This window comes from Helianthus annuus, chromosome 2 (genome assembly GCF_002127325.2).
Source record: "Helianthus annuus cultivar XRQ/B chromosome 2, HanXRQr2.0-SUNRISE, whole genome shotgun sequence".
Taxonomy (NCBI): domain Eukaryota; kingdom Viridiplantae; phylum Streptophyta; class Magnoliopsida; order Asterales; family Asteraceae; genus Helianthus; species Helianthus annuus.
The window spans coordinates 171751339-171763480 of record NC_035434.2 but is presented as its reverse complement, the minus strand read 5'-3'; the positions used below and the strand labels follow the sequence as shown (position 1 = coordinate 171763480).

Genomic DNA, 12142 nt, shown 5'->3' with positions numbered 1-12142 from the left:
TTCTTAATCGGAAAATCTTTGTCTGAATAAATCTTATCATCCCCAACCAAAGTGTACAGCAAATTCTCACTCTCCGACTCCTTTTCAGAAGAGGGCTCGATTGCAACAGTCTTAGCGGGTTTTGCAGGAGGATCACATAGAATGTAATTCTCGAGAGGTATGTCCTCATCTTTGACTACCGCATCAGACTTTGCTGTGATAACATCATCAGATTCATCATCAGAAGAATCAGCATCCTCAATAATGACAGGAGGATCCTGATTCAATTCAGCAGAAGACACACATGTATCTGCTGACCCATCTGAATCTGAGGATACTTCTTTCTTGTATCCGAGTCCTGTGGCAAACTCCTTCACATCGAGAGGAACAGATGGTTCAAAGAACACTCTATCCTCCTCATCAGGCATTGCATCATAATTGTGTCTCACTGGTGGTGGACATTTCTTGTAACCTATGCATGTGACATCCCGTTTCTCTTTCTGAACGTCAATGATGTGATCCAACACATAGCTAGAGCTCAAATAACTGTCTAGCTTAAGTTGGATCGCTTCACTTTCGGTTTTCACACAAGCCATCTCTTTTTGCATAATCTCAAGGCGAGATATATACAAATTAATGTCAGTTTGTTTTCTTGAAACCATTTTTGTCAGTTCGGTTTTATCTTTCTTTAATTTTTCGATTACCGACTTAAATTCCTTTTCATGGTTTTCGTAAAACATGTTGGCTTCAGTGCATTTGGAAAGATCCACAGTCAACTTCTGGTTGTGGATGAATGTCACATCATATTTCTCTTGCAAAGCATCGTGTTTGCTTTGCAATTCACACCACTTGGCATTCAAAGAAACATGTTTGTCTTGCAAGTCAAACAAACTAGCTTGTAAAGCATCATGTTTGCCTTGCAACTCAGACATGTTTGCTTCTAAATCATCACATTTAGTACGTAAACTATCACAGTTATCACAATTAATAGCAGTGGGTTCATCGACACATACCTGACTTGATGAACTGTCGACATTAGCCATAAAGGCTGAATGGAGAGAAGACGAAGAATAAGCAGCTTGATCCACCAAAATAGATCTTCTATCAGTTCTTGCTGCAGATTCCTCCAAAAGCTCATCAATATCTGCATCGACTGACGCACTTGATGTCTCACCCACATTTTCATCGCCTGAACTTGAGGATTCTTCATCTGAACTCCTGCTATAACCTGAAGAGTCTTCATCCTCAGAAGATTCACCACCATTGGCGGAAGATTCTCCACCACTGGTGTGAACTAAATCCTTCACAACCTCAGCAAAGCATGCTGTTCCATCTGGAGCATCACCACTCAGTTGGATTGACCAATCACAACCTTCATCAACTTGAACCACAAGTGCCTGGTTGGCATTTGATGGTCCCGCTTGGCTCTGGTTGTTAACAGGTACCAATGTGCGCTCATTGTTCCTCACTTGATTCTGATTTGCCCTGTTGCCTTGACCTCTGAAGGGATTTTGGTTCCCATGTTGCGATGGCCTCGTACATTCACGTTTGAAATGGCCACGTTCACCACAATTGAAGCACTTAACAGCCTGCTTATCGAACCCATACTTGGTGTCTTTCTTGCTTTCCAAGCTGGTTCTGCCTGTTCTCTCCATGAAATCCTTTGCTCGTCTAACAGCACTGGCAAAGGCCCACTTGATGTCCATCATCTCCATTTCCTCCTTATCGATCTGCTGATAGTCTTCTTGTGTCATATTAATGTTACCAATCTGACCTTCCACTAGCCCGCAGTACGCACTCACTAAACTGTTAAGCAGCTCCATGTGTTCCTTCGCTACTTCCACACTGACCTTTGAGAAGCTTGAAGTGTTGAGCCGTACTGTATCTGGCTTTGATTGCTGACCAGCAGATGATGTACCTCCATAACATGCTTGAGTAGGAGGAGGTGGCTGTATTGGATTTCCATACATGTCTGTGGTGGGAGCTGGCTTAACAGGGACTTGTATCTGATTGCCATACATATCCGTGCTTGTAACAAAAGCCGTCTGAAGTGGAGCATGTGAACCAGGGTTGCTTGGCACAATGGATCTTGCAGAAAAAGTACTTGAAGTTCCGTAATACATTTCAGGATTCTGTGGCACTGGAACTCTTTTTGCTTTTAAGGTTTCCTCCTGATCCTTGTTCTCTAAAAGCTGCACGAAGTCGTTGATGTTTGTAGTAGCCAAAACCCCGTTATATTTCAAAATCTCCAAGAAACTGTTCCATTGGGGAGGCAACGCATCAGCAAACTTCTTCACCACCTCTGCTGTAGTTGTTACTACTCCAAAATTGTTCAACTCGGTAAGCAAATGATAAAACCGGCTTGTCATATCTCCCAAAGACTCCTTATCCATACACGTGAAACCGTCGAATTCTTTCTTGAGAAGATCATGACGTAATTGACGTGTTGCTTCATTCCCTACCCCTCTTGTCTTCAACGCGTCCCACAACTTCTTTGTTGTCTTGAAGCTGACAAACTGGTGATAGATATCCTTGCTTAACGCCTGAGTGAGAATGGCGTACGCTTTCTTTTCCAAATCATACATTTTCTTTTGGTCTTCTGGAACCAGTGGTCCCTCGGAGGATGAGGTTAAACCTTATCCTTGTTATGTTCAACACACTAGCAAGTGCGGAATCTAAGCTAGAGTGCCAACCGAGATAGAACAAGCACAAACACAACACACAATGTTCACCGATTAACACCACTTGTATTAATACGAATGAAAGATTCGGTTACAAAGCTATGTTTACAAATGTGTTTTGCAAACCCTCTAAGACACTCGTGTGTGTGTGCTCTCAACAGAAAGCTCTCTCAGATTTTTACTATGTGTTCTCTATTTCTGTCTCTGTGTGTCTATTGAAGTGAACACTACATGAGTATATATATACCCATGACAGATCGTATGGTCGAAGGATCAAACAGACTGATCGAAAGATCATCTATCGATCATACAGCCATCGAAGGATCCACATATACCTCGAAGGATGGTATATCCTTCGAGGTCCATCTGCATCCATCGTAGGATATCTTTCGAGCTCATCGAAGGATAGAAACAATCCTTCGATGACCCATCCTTCGACACAGACAAATTACAATCATGTTCTTACTGTTTGTCCAAGTCAAACCAGGAGGATGGTTGACTTGGTCAAACTTACAAGACTAACAAAGACATCGTTTTACATCATGACAGAATACAGACAAAGTACAGACACAAGTGCACCAACAACCCAATTTTCTAAGCTAACCATGAAGTGAAAAAAAGCATGTCTCACACGGCGGTTAACACATAAAGCAATACACACCATCCAAAATCCGGTAGCAAAACCAGTGGCCCCTCCAATATAATACCATCTTTGAAGATCATCTATGCCTTCCCCTTCATCCATATTTTCACGAGTGATGGGTGGGCCTTCTAACATTTTATCTCCTGGACAATACTTGGACAATATATGGAAGTCCGCATAATCCTGCATTTCCAGTGTACCTTGAAGGTTCAAAGGACTGGAGTTGAGTGCTAGATGGAATTCTTCCTGACAACTGCACTCTTTGAAAATTTGGTTGAACCCTTCATTCGTACCCTCAGAACATAATTCCTGGGTCCGCCACTGATTCCATTCAAAAAACATGTCCAGCTAATTTTCTTTTTATTTTCATGACCACATATTTGTTTAGAATTTGTGTGGAATGTGGAACGTGCAAGACTTATAAGATTAAAAATAATGGAATAGGTTATATCACATAAGTTGATTATCTTTTTATTTTCATGACCACATATATATGTGCTTAAAATTTATGTGGAATTAGACGTCCAAAACTCAAGTATTCACACTTTATCTCTAATTGAAGAAAACAAAAGTTGGTTGTGTCAAAGACTCAGAAGTCTTCACGTGTTTTTTTTTCAACCCCAATTGATACGTCGGAACAGTTTTTTTCAAAGTTAAAGTGGTAGGTATCCGGATTACTTTCTCTACCCAGAGCCGGCCCAATAGTATAATTGGGCTAGGCCATGGCCTAGGGCCTACCAAATATAAGGGCCTCCAATCTGTTATTAAAAAAACTACATAAATATCTGGATAATAAACATAGTGTGATATGCTTAACAACAAATCTTAGCATAGCATGTTGGTATGTTAAGAGTCTCACTTCTCTGCCGTAGCTGGTTCGAATCTCACAAGCAAAGTTTTTGATCCAATTTTTTGTTTATACATGAAAACTAGTCCTTTTAATAAGTTTTGAAAACAAGTTTGGTAGACTGCTTGCCTTTCTAAAGCATAAATGTTTAATTATGATTTTTTTTATTATAATTTGATAGCAGGTTGTTTTTTTAGTCCTTTTTCTTCTTTGTTAGTTCCCCCTTCCAAACAAGATATCAATATTTCGTTATTTCTAGTAATCTAAAATTTTGTTTATTCAACTTTAAACAATAATCAAGCAAAAAGATTTTGTCAACATTTTCTTGTTAAATAAACATACGTATTATAAAACCGAAATGACGAATTACTAAGAAGTATATTTTTTACTAACAAGTAGATCATTCATGTATATCAGGGTGTGACAATTTATTATTGAGAAAACATTTAAAAATCGTATCAAATTCTTCATCTCTCTTTATATATATGGTTCGGTTTTATATAATAATAGCTTAATTAGATTAAATAAAATGTAAAATGCTCTAAACGTGTACTCTTCCACCATGTTCTTTTAAATGTTTTTTAATTCTTTTGAGAAATAATGTGGACTTGGAGTTATGGAGTTGATGTCAGTTCTTTTTTATCCCTTTAAATCCAAATCTTTCAACCAATTTTGAGTTGATTTCTGTTTTGTATAACCAACCTTATATGATTAATGGTTATATAAGTTTTTTCTTAATAATTTTTATGTCATAGAAATTCAGCTTACGAACCTAAAAAATTGGAAAAAGGGCCCCAAATTTTGATTTCGCTTTGGGCCTCTAAAATGCTTGGGCCGGCCCTGCTCTACCCCAATTGATACGTTGGAACAGTTTTTTTCAACTTTAAAGTGGTAGGTATTCGGATTACTTTCTCTAGAGGAGATAGCCAGTTGGAGTCCCGTTCGTCACAAAATGTCATGAACGAACCAGGGGTTTTACCACAAGGGACCTTTCCATAACCACCTCCAAACCCTGGCCCTGCACCCATTCCCGAACCAACCATGGGGTTGTGTGCGGGTGTTAGAACACTCGCAACAACACGTCTAATTCCAGAACCCGAACCCATGGTTACATTTCAAGCCACAGGGGTTTTGCTTGGTTTTTTCATTCTCTTTTCTTTACGATTTATCGCCTCAAAATCAATTCCAATGTCCCGGGATTGTTTTAGCTGCTCATCCAAAAATAGTGTCATGACTCAAATAGGTACTCAAGAACCTAAAGAACCACTATCAACTAAGCAAATCTTTTTAATTTTGTTCAACTTTTTATATTAAAAGGTTATTATTGTAATAAAAACTGTTAAAAAATATATATGTAGATTGACGAGCTAGCTTGGTAAGGTATATATATGTAGCTCATAGACGAGTTATATATGTATGTAGTTCACAAGCTGCATATTTAGCTCGTCGGTCTACATCTACGAGCTAAATATGCAGTTGGCCACCTTGTGACGACAAGAAACCATGAGGCAACATAGACTGACTGCTCTGAGCAGTGAAACTAGGCGGCAACACAAATAGACCGGTAGCCACCTTGAACTGGAAAAGCTAATTGTGGCTTTTGTTGACCAAATTGAGCTGGATAAGTAGTCTGGGACGTAGGTTGATCAAATGGGGTCTGATGTGGTTGATCAAATGGAGTTTGGTTTGGTTGACCAAATGGGGTGTGGCGAGGTTGATTGAATGAGGTCTGGTTAGGTTTATCAAATGGTGTCTGGTTTGGTTGACCCAATGGGGTCTGGTGAGGTTGATCGAACGGGGTCTGGTTAGGTTGACCAAACGGGATCTGGTTTGGTTTACCAACGGGGTCTGGTTGAGTTGACCAAAAGAGGTCTGGTTTGGTTGACTAGTTTGAGAAGGAAAACTGATCTGTGTTGAAAGTTGATCAGGTTGTGGATGAATACCATTCTGCGCTGGTCCAGTTGGGGGGAGTATACCTGCTAGAATGTCAACGGTTTGGTCAAAACCGCCACCAAATCCTGTGTCATTCACAATCGTTTGAGCAACTGTCTGAGGTGGTTCAGTGAAGGGTCAACTGGGTCAGCAACTTTACGGGTCAACTGGGCAGCAGCTTAATGGGTCAACTGGGCAAACAGTTGACCTGTTTTTAACATCTTTATTTTATTGTTTGTCTAGTAAAGTAGTGTGCTTTTGAATCATGGGTCACGTTCTCAGATTTGTAGTGTTAATAGGTGTCGTTTACTGATCATGATCAGGTAGTGGATATTGTTGGAAGATATTTAATCAAGAAATCTTGTGTATTTAGAATGTCAATTATAATAGTCAAATCATAAAGTCAAACTGATAAAATTAGCTGTTAAGTTTAGTTGTGTACTTGTGTCGGTTAGATGTTACAACGGTTAGCCGTTATTGTATGAGTACAAATACCCTCATACTTTACCGATTTTATTTAAGAACATTGTGTGTATTTGTGTTTGAAAAAGTCTCTGTTCATAGTGTTCTTCCTGGGCAACAGACATTAGGCCATAGGTTAGCATTCATGTGAAAATTTTCAATTGTAACCGTATCTTTTGAATTTCAATCAATGAAAAGAGTCGATCAAGAATACACACCAACCAGAAGTTCATTTGTGCATTCAAGAATTTTATTAGTGTTAAGCTACAAGTTCTGGTATGTGTTTCATTTTACCAGAAGTTCGTTTAGGATATTTCACATCTATGTTTCATTCAAATTTAAGTTGGGTCTTAAGAATAGTGGTAAAATCTTGCAAACTACTAGTTGTCAGTCATGTTTATACACAATATAGCATAATGTCCTATTTGACACAACAAAGCGAAATGGCCACCCATTGTGTTAGGGGCAATTTTATTCATCAAAGAGACTCAAAACTTAATCAGACATTACATTTTACAATACTATACTTGTAACCCTAAATGAGAACAAGAAGAAATAAACACAACACGCAAAAAGAAAAATGAAATCCAACATACAACTATGGATGTGAAACCCTTCGCAATCTTGCAGTGAACACCATCACTTTCACATAAACCCAATTTTCAAGGCTATTCATAAAGTGAAAAAAAGCATGTCTCCCACGGCGATTAACAAGTAAAGCAATACACACCATCCAAAATCCGGCAACAAAACCTGTGGCCCCTCCAACGTAATACCATCTTTGAAGATCGTCTACATCTTCCCCGTCACCCACATGTTCACGTGTGATGGGTGGACCTTCTAATTCTTTATCACCTGGACAATATTTGGACAGGGGAAGTCCGCATAATCCTGCATTTCCAATGTACCTAGAAGGTTCAAAGGTTTGGAGTTGAGTGCCGGATGGAATTCTTCCTGACAAGCTGTTATACGACACATCTAGATAGTTTAACAAGGTCATTTGAGACATGCTTGATGGTAGTCCTCCTCTAAGATTGTTTCTAGATAGATCCAAAATTAGAAGTTCTTTCATCTGACCAATTTTTGATGGAATCTCTCCAACTAGAGCGTTCATTGACAAGTCGAGTGCAACTAGTTTATGGAGATCGGTTAGTTTATCGGGGATTTTTCCAGTTAAATTGTTGCTTGATAAATTGATGATCTTTACCAATTCTAGAGTTATGCTAAATTCACGCAAATTTCCTTGCCACTTGATCATGGAACGGTCAACGTATGCCAGACTAAGGTTAAAAGAATGCACATTTTGGTTGACTGCTATAACTTGAACCATGGAAGTTAGATTACTGAGACATGAGGGGATGGTTCCCTGGATTTTATTCATTGACAAGTCTAGAATTTGTAGATATAATAGCCGACATAAATGTGAAGGGATGGTTCCAGTGAATTTATTTGATGTTAAGATAAGAGCATACAATCTTGATAACCTCTCCCCGATCCAGCCAGGCACGTAGCCAGAAAACTTGTTGGCCCCCAAATTCAAAAATGTTAACTGGGTGAAATTCTTTAAAGATAAGGGCAATTTTCCTGAGAAGTTGTTATTGTATAAAGACAAGACCTCAAGATTGATCAAAAACTTGATAGAAGTAGGAAGCCTTCCAGATAGATTGTTATACCCTAGGCTAAGAATTTTTAGTTCGGTAAAATGCCACAAACAGTCTGGAATTGGTCCAGTGAATGCGTTGTGTGAGAGATCAAGAAACTTCAAAGACCCATCAACAATTTGGCACAAAAAGAAAATTTGTCCAGATAAATTATTTTTGGAGAGGTCTAGGTTATTCAAACGGGAAGGAACATTCGGTATATGACCATAAAAGTTGTTTGAACTTAAATCTATGGTTGAAGAATGAGGGTCAAAATTTGAAAACATATCTGTTATTGTCCCGGTAATATTGTTGAAAGCGATATTCAAATATCTCAAACGAGAAGGCCATGTGTTCCAAAAGTCCTCTGTAATTTTATCTGAAATTTGGGTATTGGCAAGATCAATACTGGAAAGATTTTTCATTGTTTGAATCCATTTGGGGAAACGAGGTCCTAGCTTGCAAGAACTCAAGTCAATATCTTCTATGCTAGAAATATTTGACATGTGAGCTTCTAAAGGAACTCCTTCCAGTGAGTTGTTTGAAAGATTAACATATAAAATATTTGACTTTTCAATATTTTCGGAGATGGCACCTTTAAGAAAGCTAGAAGAAACGTCTAGTGTTCGAAGCATGGGTAGTTGCCACACTTTTTCACTTATAGTTCCATGTAACTGATTATTGGAAAGTTCTAGATCTTCTAGGGATGAAAACTTTTGGATATCATCAGACAACGACCCTGTGAATTCGCTATATGAGGCATCCAAATACTGTAAAGTAACTGATGTGCATCCAGACAAGTTACTCAGGAAATCAGGTAACTTGATAGGCATTAAGTTTCCACCGAAATGCAAATATGTCAAACCACACAGATTTCCAAGATATTTGGGAATCTCATCTAACATGTTCCCAGAGAGATCAAGCTCTACAAGTGCATTGCTGGTTAAAGGAAACAACCAGTGATACATGGATGAGTTGAGATTGTTATCTGAGAGAGAAAGGGTAACAATTGATGAAGAAAAAGAAGAGTTGACATATGAATAAGAATATGGGTGCATGACATGCGAGAGGTCACATGCATTTAAACCTAAATATGATAGTTTTCTAAGACTTAAGATCATATTTACCCAGTTGTCTACTTTGCCCAGAGAAATACCTGACATGACAAGGTTATCCAACTGAGACAGATGAGACAACCAATCTAGGTTTTCAACTGTGCAGCTACTCAAGGATTCAAGTGAAAGCTCTTGCAAGTTCGTGAGGTTTCCAAGTTCTGAAGGAATGATTCCACTAAAATCATTCCAACCAAGGTAAAGATACCTTAATTGGGTCATGGAACCAATGAACATGGGAATCGTTCCATTAAACCAATTGGAAGAAAGATCAAGATAATTCAAGTAGCTAAAGTTAAGCAATGAAGGACTAATCTTGCCTTCAAGAAATCCATCGCTCAGTTCAAGGCTTGTGACACGGGAATGGTTGTTGCACGTGACTCCACTCCAGTAACAACAATCATTGGTTGCTGCTTTTTCTTCTTCTCCGGGTGTCCATGTAGTGAGAAGGCCGCGAGGGTCGTAATGAATGTATGATTTGAAATGAAGAAGAGCTTGTCTCTCCTTTTCCGTACACTTACCGGTACGATGGCCAGGGGAAGTGGGAGGTTGTGTGTTAGACCAAACAAGGGCAGTTGTAGTGGTAAATGATTCCAACACAAGGACTGAAGCAATAAAGAAGATAATAGGATTGGTAAAATGTTCATGGTAAATCGTATTTGCCATTTTTTTGTTGTATGAACTCTTAAATGTTTAATATATCAACAAACATGCCCCGCTTTATATACACAAGAAGTTTGAAATAACCTAGTAAGCTACCTCATATTGGATGTCTATAAAACAGAGTTTGTGTTGATTTTTCAAATAAGTTAATTTTCTTTTTATTTTCGTGACCACATAATGGAATAAATTATATTTTTCAGATAAGATAAGTTGATTATCTTTCTATTTTAATGACCACATATATATGTGCTTAAAATTTTTGTGGAAGTAGACGTCCAGAGACTCAAGTCTTCACAATTTGTCTCTGATTAAAGAATACAAAGTTGGTTATGTCAAAGACTTAGAAGTCTTCACGCATTTTCTTCAAACCCAATTGATACGTTCGAATAGTTTCTTTCAACTTTTAAGTGGTAGGTACCGAGATGAGTTTCTCTAGGGAGGTTACCGGTTGGAGTTTTGTTCGTAACAAAATGTCTTCTGCGAGCCAGGGTTTTACACAGTGGGCCTTTGGGCAGTGGTTTCCCATTTTCCCCTGAATTGGTGATGGATTGGGTCATTAGCGCCGCAATCACGGACGTCAGTGGCCTTTTGTCGATGGATATAGCCGGGTGGTCGGACTTTGTTCAACGTTCAAAAAAAGTTAATTTAGAGCACATATTTTTTAGGATATCTGGTAAGTGTGTGTATAAATAGTGTGGAGCACACATTGCATCAAAAACTAATTAACAAATGGAGATGCTAGTCTCAAGTTAATCGTTAATGACTTATAACTTGTAAGTATTTACATTTTTAAGTAAACAAGGACAATCAATACATAAAAAAACTAAAGGAGAATTGGCATGTAATAATCTCAATTAGGCCCATTGTCAGTCCAACTTTTGAATATTCCCATGTCAGTCCCATCTTTCACCTATTTTTCCTCCACCGGTCCGCAGTTAAAAATATTAGACTATGGGCCCACGGGCTCAGTTAGGTTTCTAGGGTCACTCATAATCCCTATATATTGTAACCTACTCATTCAATAATAACCATTTAGTCTTTCATAATCTTACATGGTATCAGAGCCAGCCTAGGCTCTATACCGTTTCCGTCGCGCCATGCACAAATATACAAACCCTAGCCGTCACCACTTGAGAAAAACCCTAGACAGGGCCGCTTGCCGCCACTGTCACCCTGTTCGGTCTTTGTTCGTTTTCCGTTTCCATTTTTTTCAAGTTTTGTGTTCAAATAAAGCTTCGTCTTCGGTTCTAGATTCACCGGTCTTCTTACGGTCTCATACCACACAGATGATGCTACGGCTCATCCTATTGATTCCGCATCTCCGTCAAGCCGCCCCTTGCCGCCGTGCCGCCGCCGCTCATTAGACTACGGTCTCCGCCGCACCGCCTACATGATTACTATCCGCCGCCGCGCCGCTACCAGCCGCCACTGCACTGTCGTATTGGTTTCCTCTTATAGGATTACGAGATCATTCAAAACTGTGGATCGAAGATTATGGATTGAAGAGATTATGGAATTTTGACCGAAATCGAAGACAATTTTTTAGGGTTGTGAAGAAACACTAACCTTTGCGGTAGTATCCGACTAAGACTTCAACTCTTGGCGATCCGAACTGCTAGCTGCAAAATAGAACACCGTTAGGACTCATTACAGGAATGGGGTTATTCCTGTAACCACCTTCCGGCGTGAGAATAAGTCTCGGTTTGGGAGAAAGTATCAATGTATAGGGAAAGAGAGTAAACGAGAGCAAGATGGATCATACCTTAGATGTTTACCTCTATTTATAGTTTACCATTAGGGTTTCCCTTAACATAGGATGGGCTCCGATAAGTTAGGGATTTGCATGATCTTCCCTAAAGAATGGGGATTCGGTTACGTGATTTATCCATGCAGAATAGAACATTTTAGAATAAATGTTTATAATTAATTATTTATAATAAAATAATAGGTAATGACTGGGTCGGGTTAGCCGATCCGGGTCATACCTCGTCATGTCCCCCCAGTCCAAAGTTATGAAATGAAATTCATAAAATCGGACTAAAAAGGGAAAAGTCAAGCCTTCCCCCTTTGAGTGTTAGTTTCTCGAGTGGGGTACCGTTGTGTTTTTTGAAAAAATGGCGGCGATGGGAAAAGATGTGACTGTTAAATCATCATTAAGATGACAACTGTCACCACCCTGCTCT

General features: G+C 39.1%; 1 protein-coding gene across 1 annotated transcript; it reads right to left on the bottom strand.

Annotated features, from left to right (window-relative positions):
* Nucleotides 1-7055: 7055 nt before the first annotated feature.
* On the bottom strand, nucleotides 7056-10045 carry LOC118479399 (receptor-like protein EIX2). Its single transcript, XM_035985853.1, has 2 exons — nucleotides 9341-10045; nucleotides 7056-9172 (listed from the first exon to the last, which is right to left on the bottom strand). The coding sequence occupies exons 1-2, from the start codon at nucleotides 9960-9962 to the stop codon at nucleotides 7143-7145; spliced, it is 2652 nt and encodes an 883-aa protein (XP_035841746.1). The 5' UTR covers nucleotides 9963-10045; the 3' UTR covers nucleotides 7056-7142.
* Nucleotides 10046-12142: the final 2097 nt, after the last annotated feature.

Coding starts and splice junctions, on each gene's coding strand:
- LOC118479399 (XM_035985853.1), bottom strand. CDS start 9,962: ATGGCAAATACGATTTACCATGAACATTTTACCAATCCTATTATCTTC. Junction 9,173..9,340: donor GGATAACCTTGTCATGTCAG/GTATTTCTCTGG, acceptor TTTCTCTCTCAG/ATAACAATCTCAACTCATCC.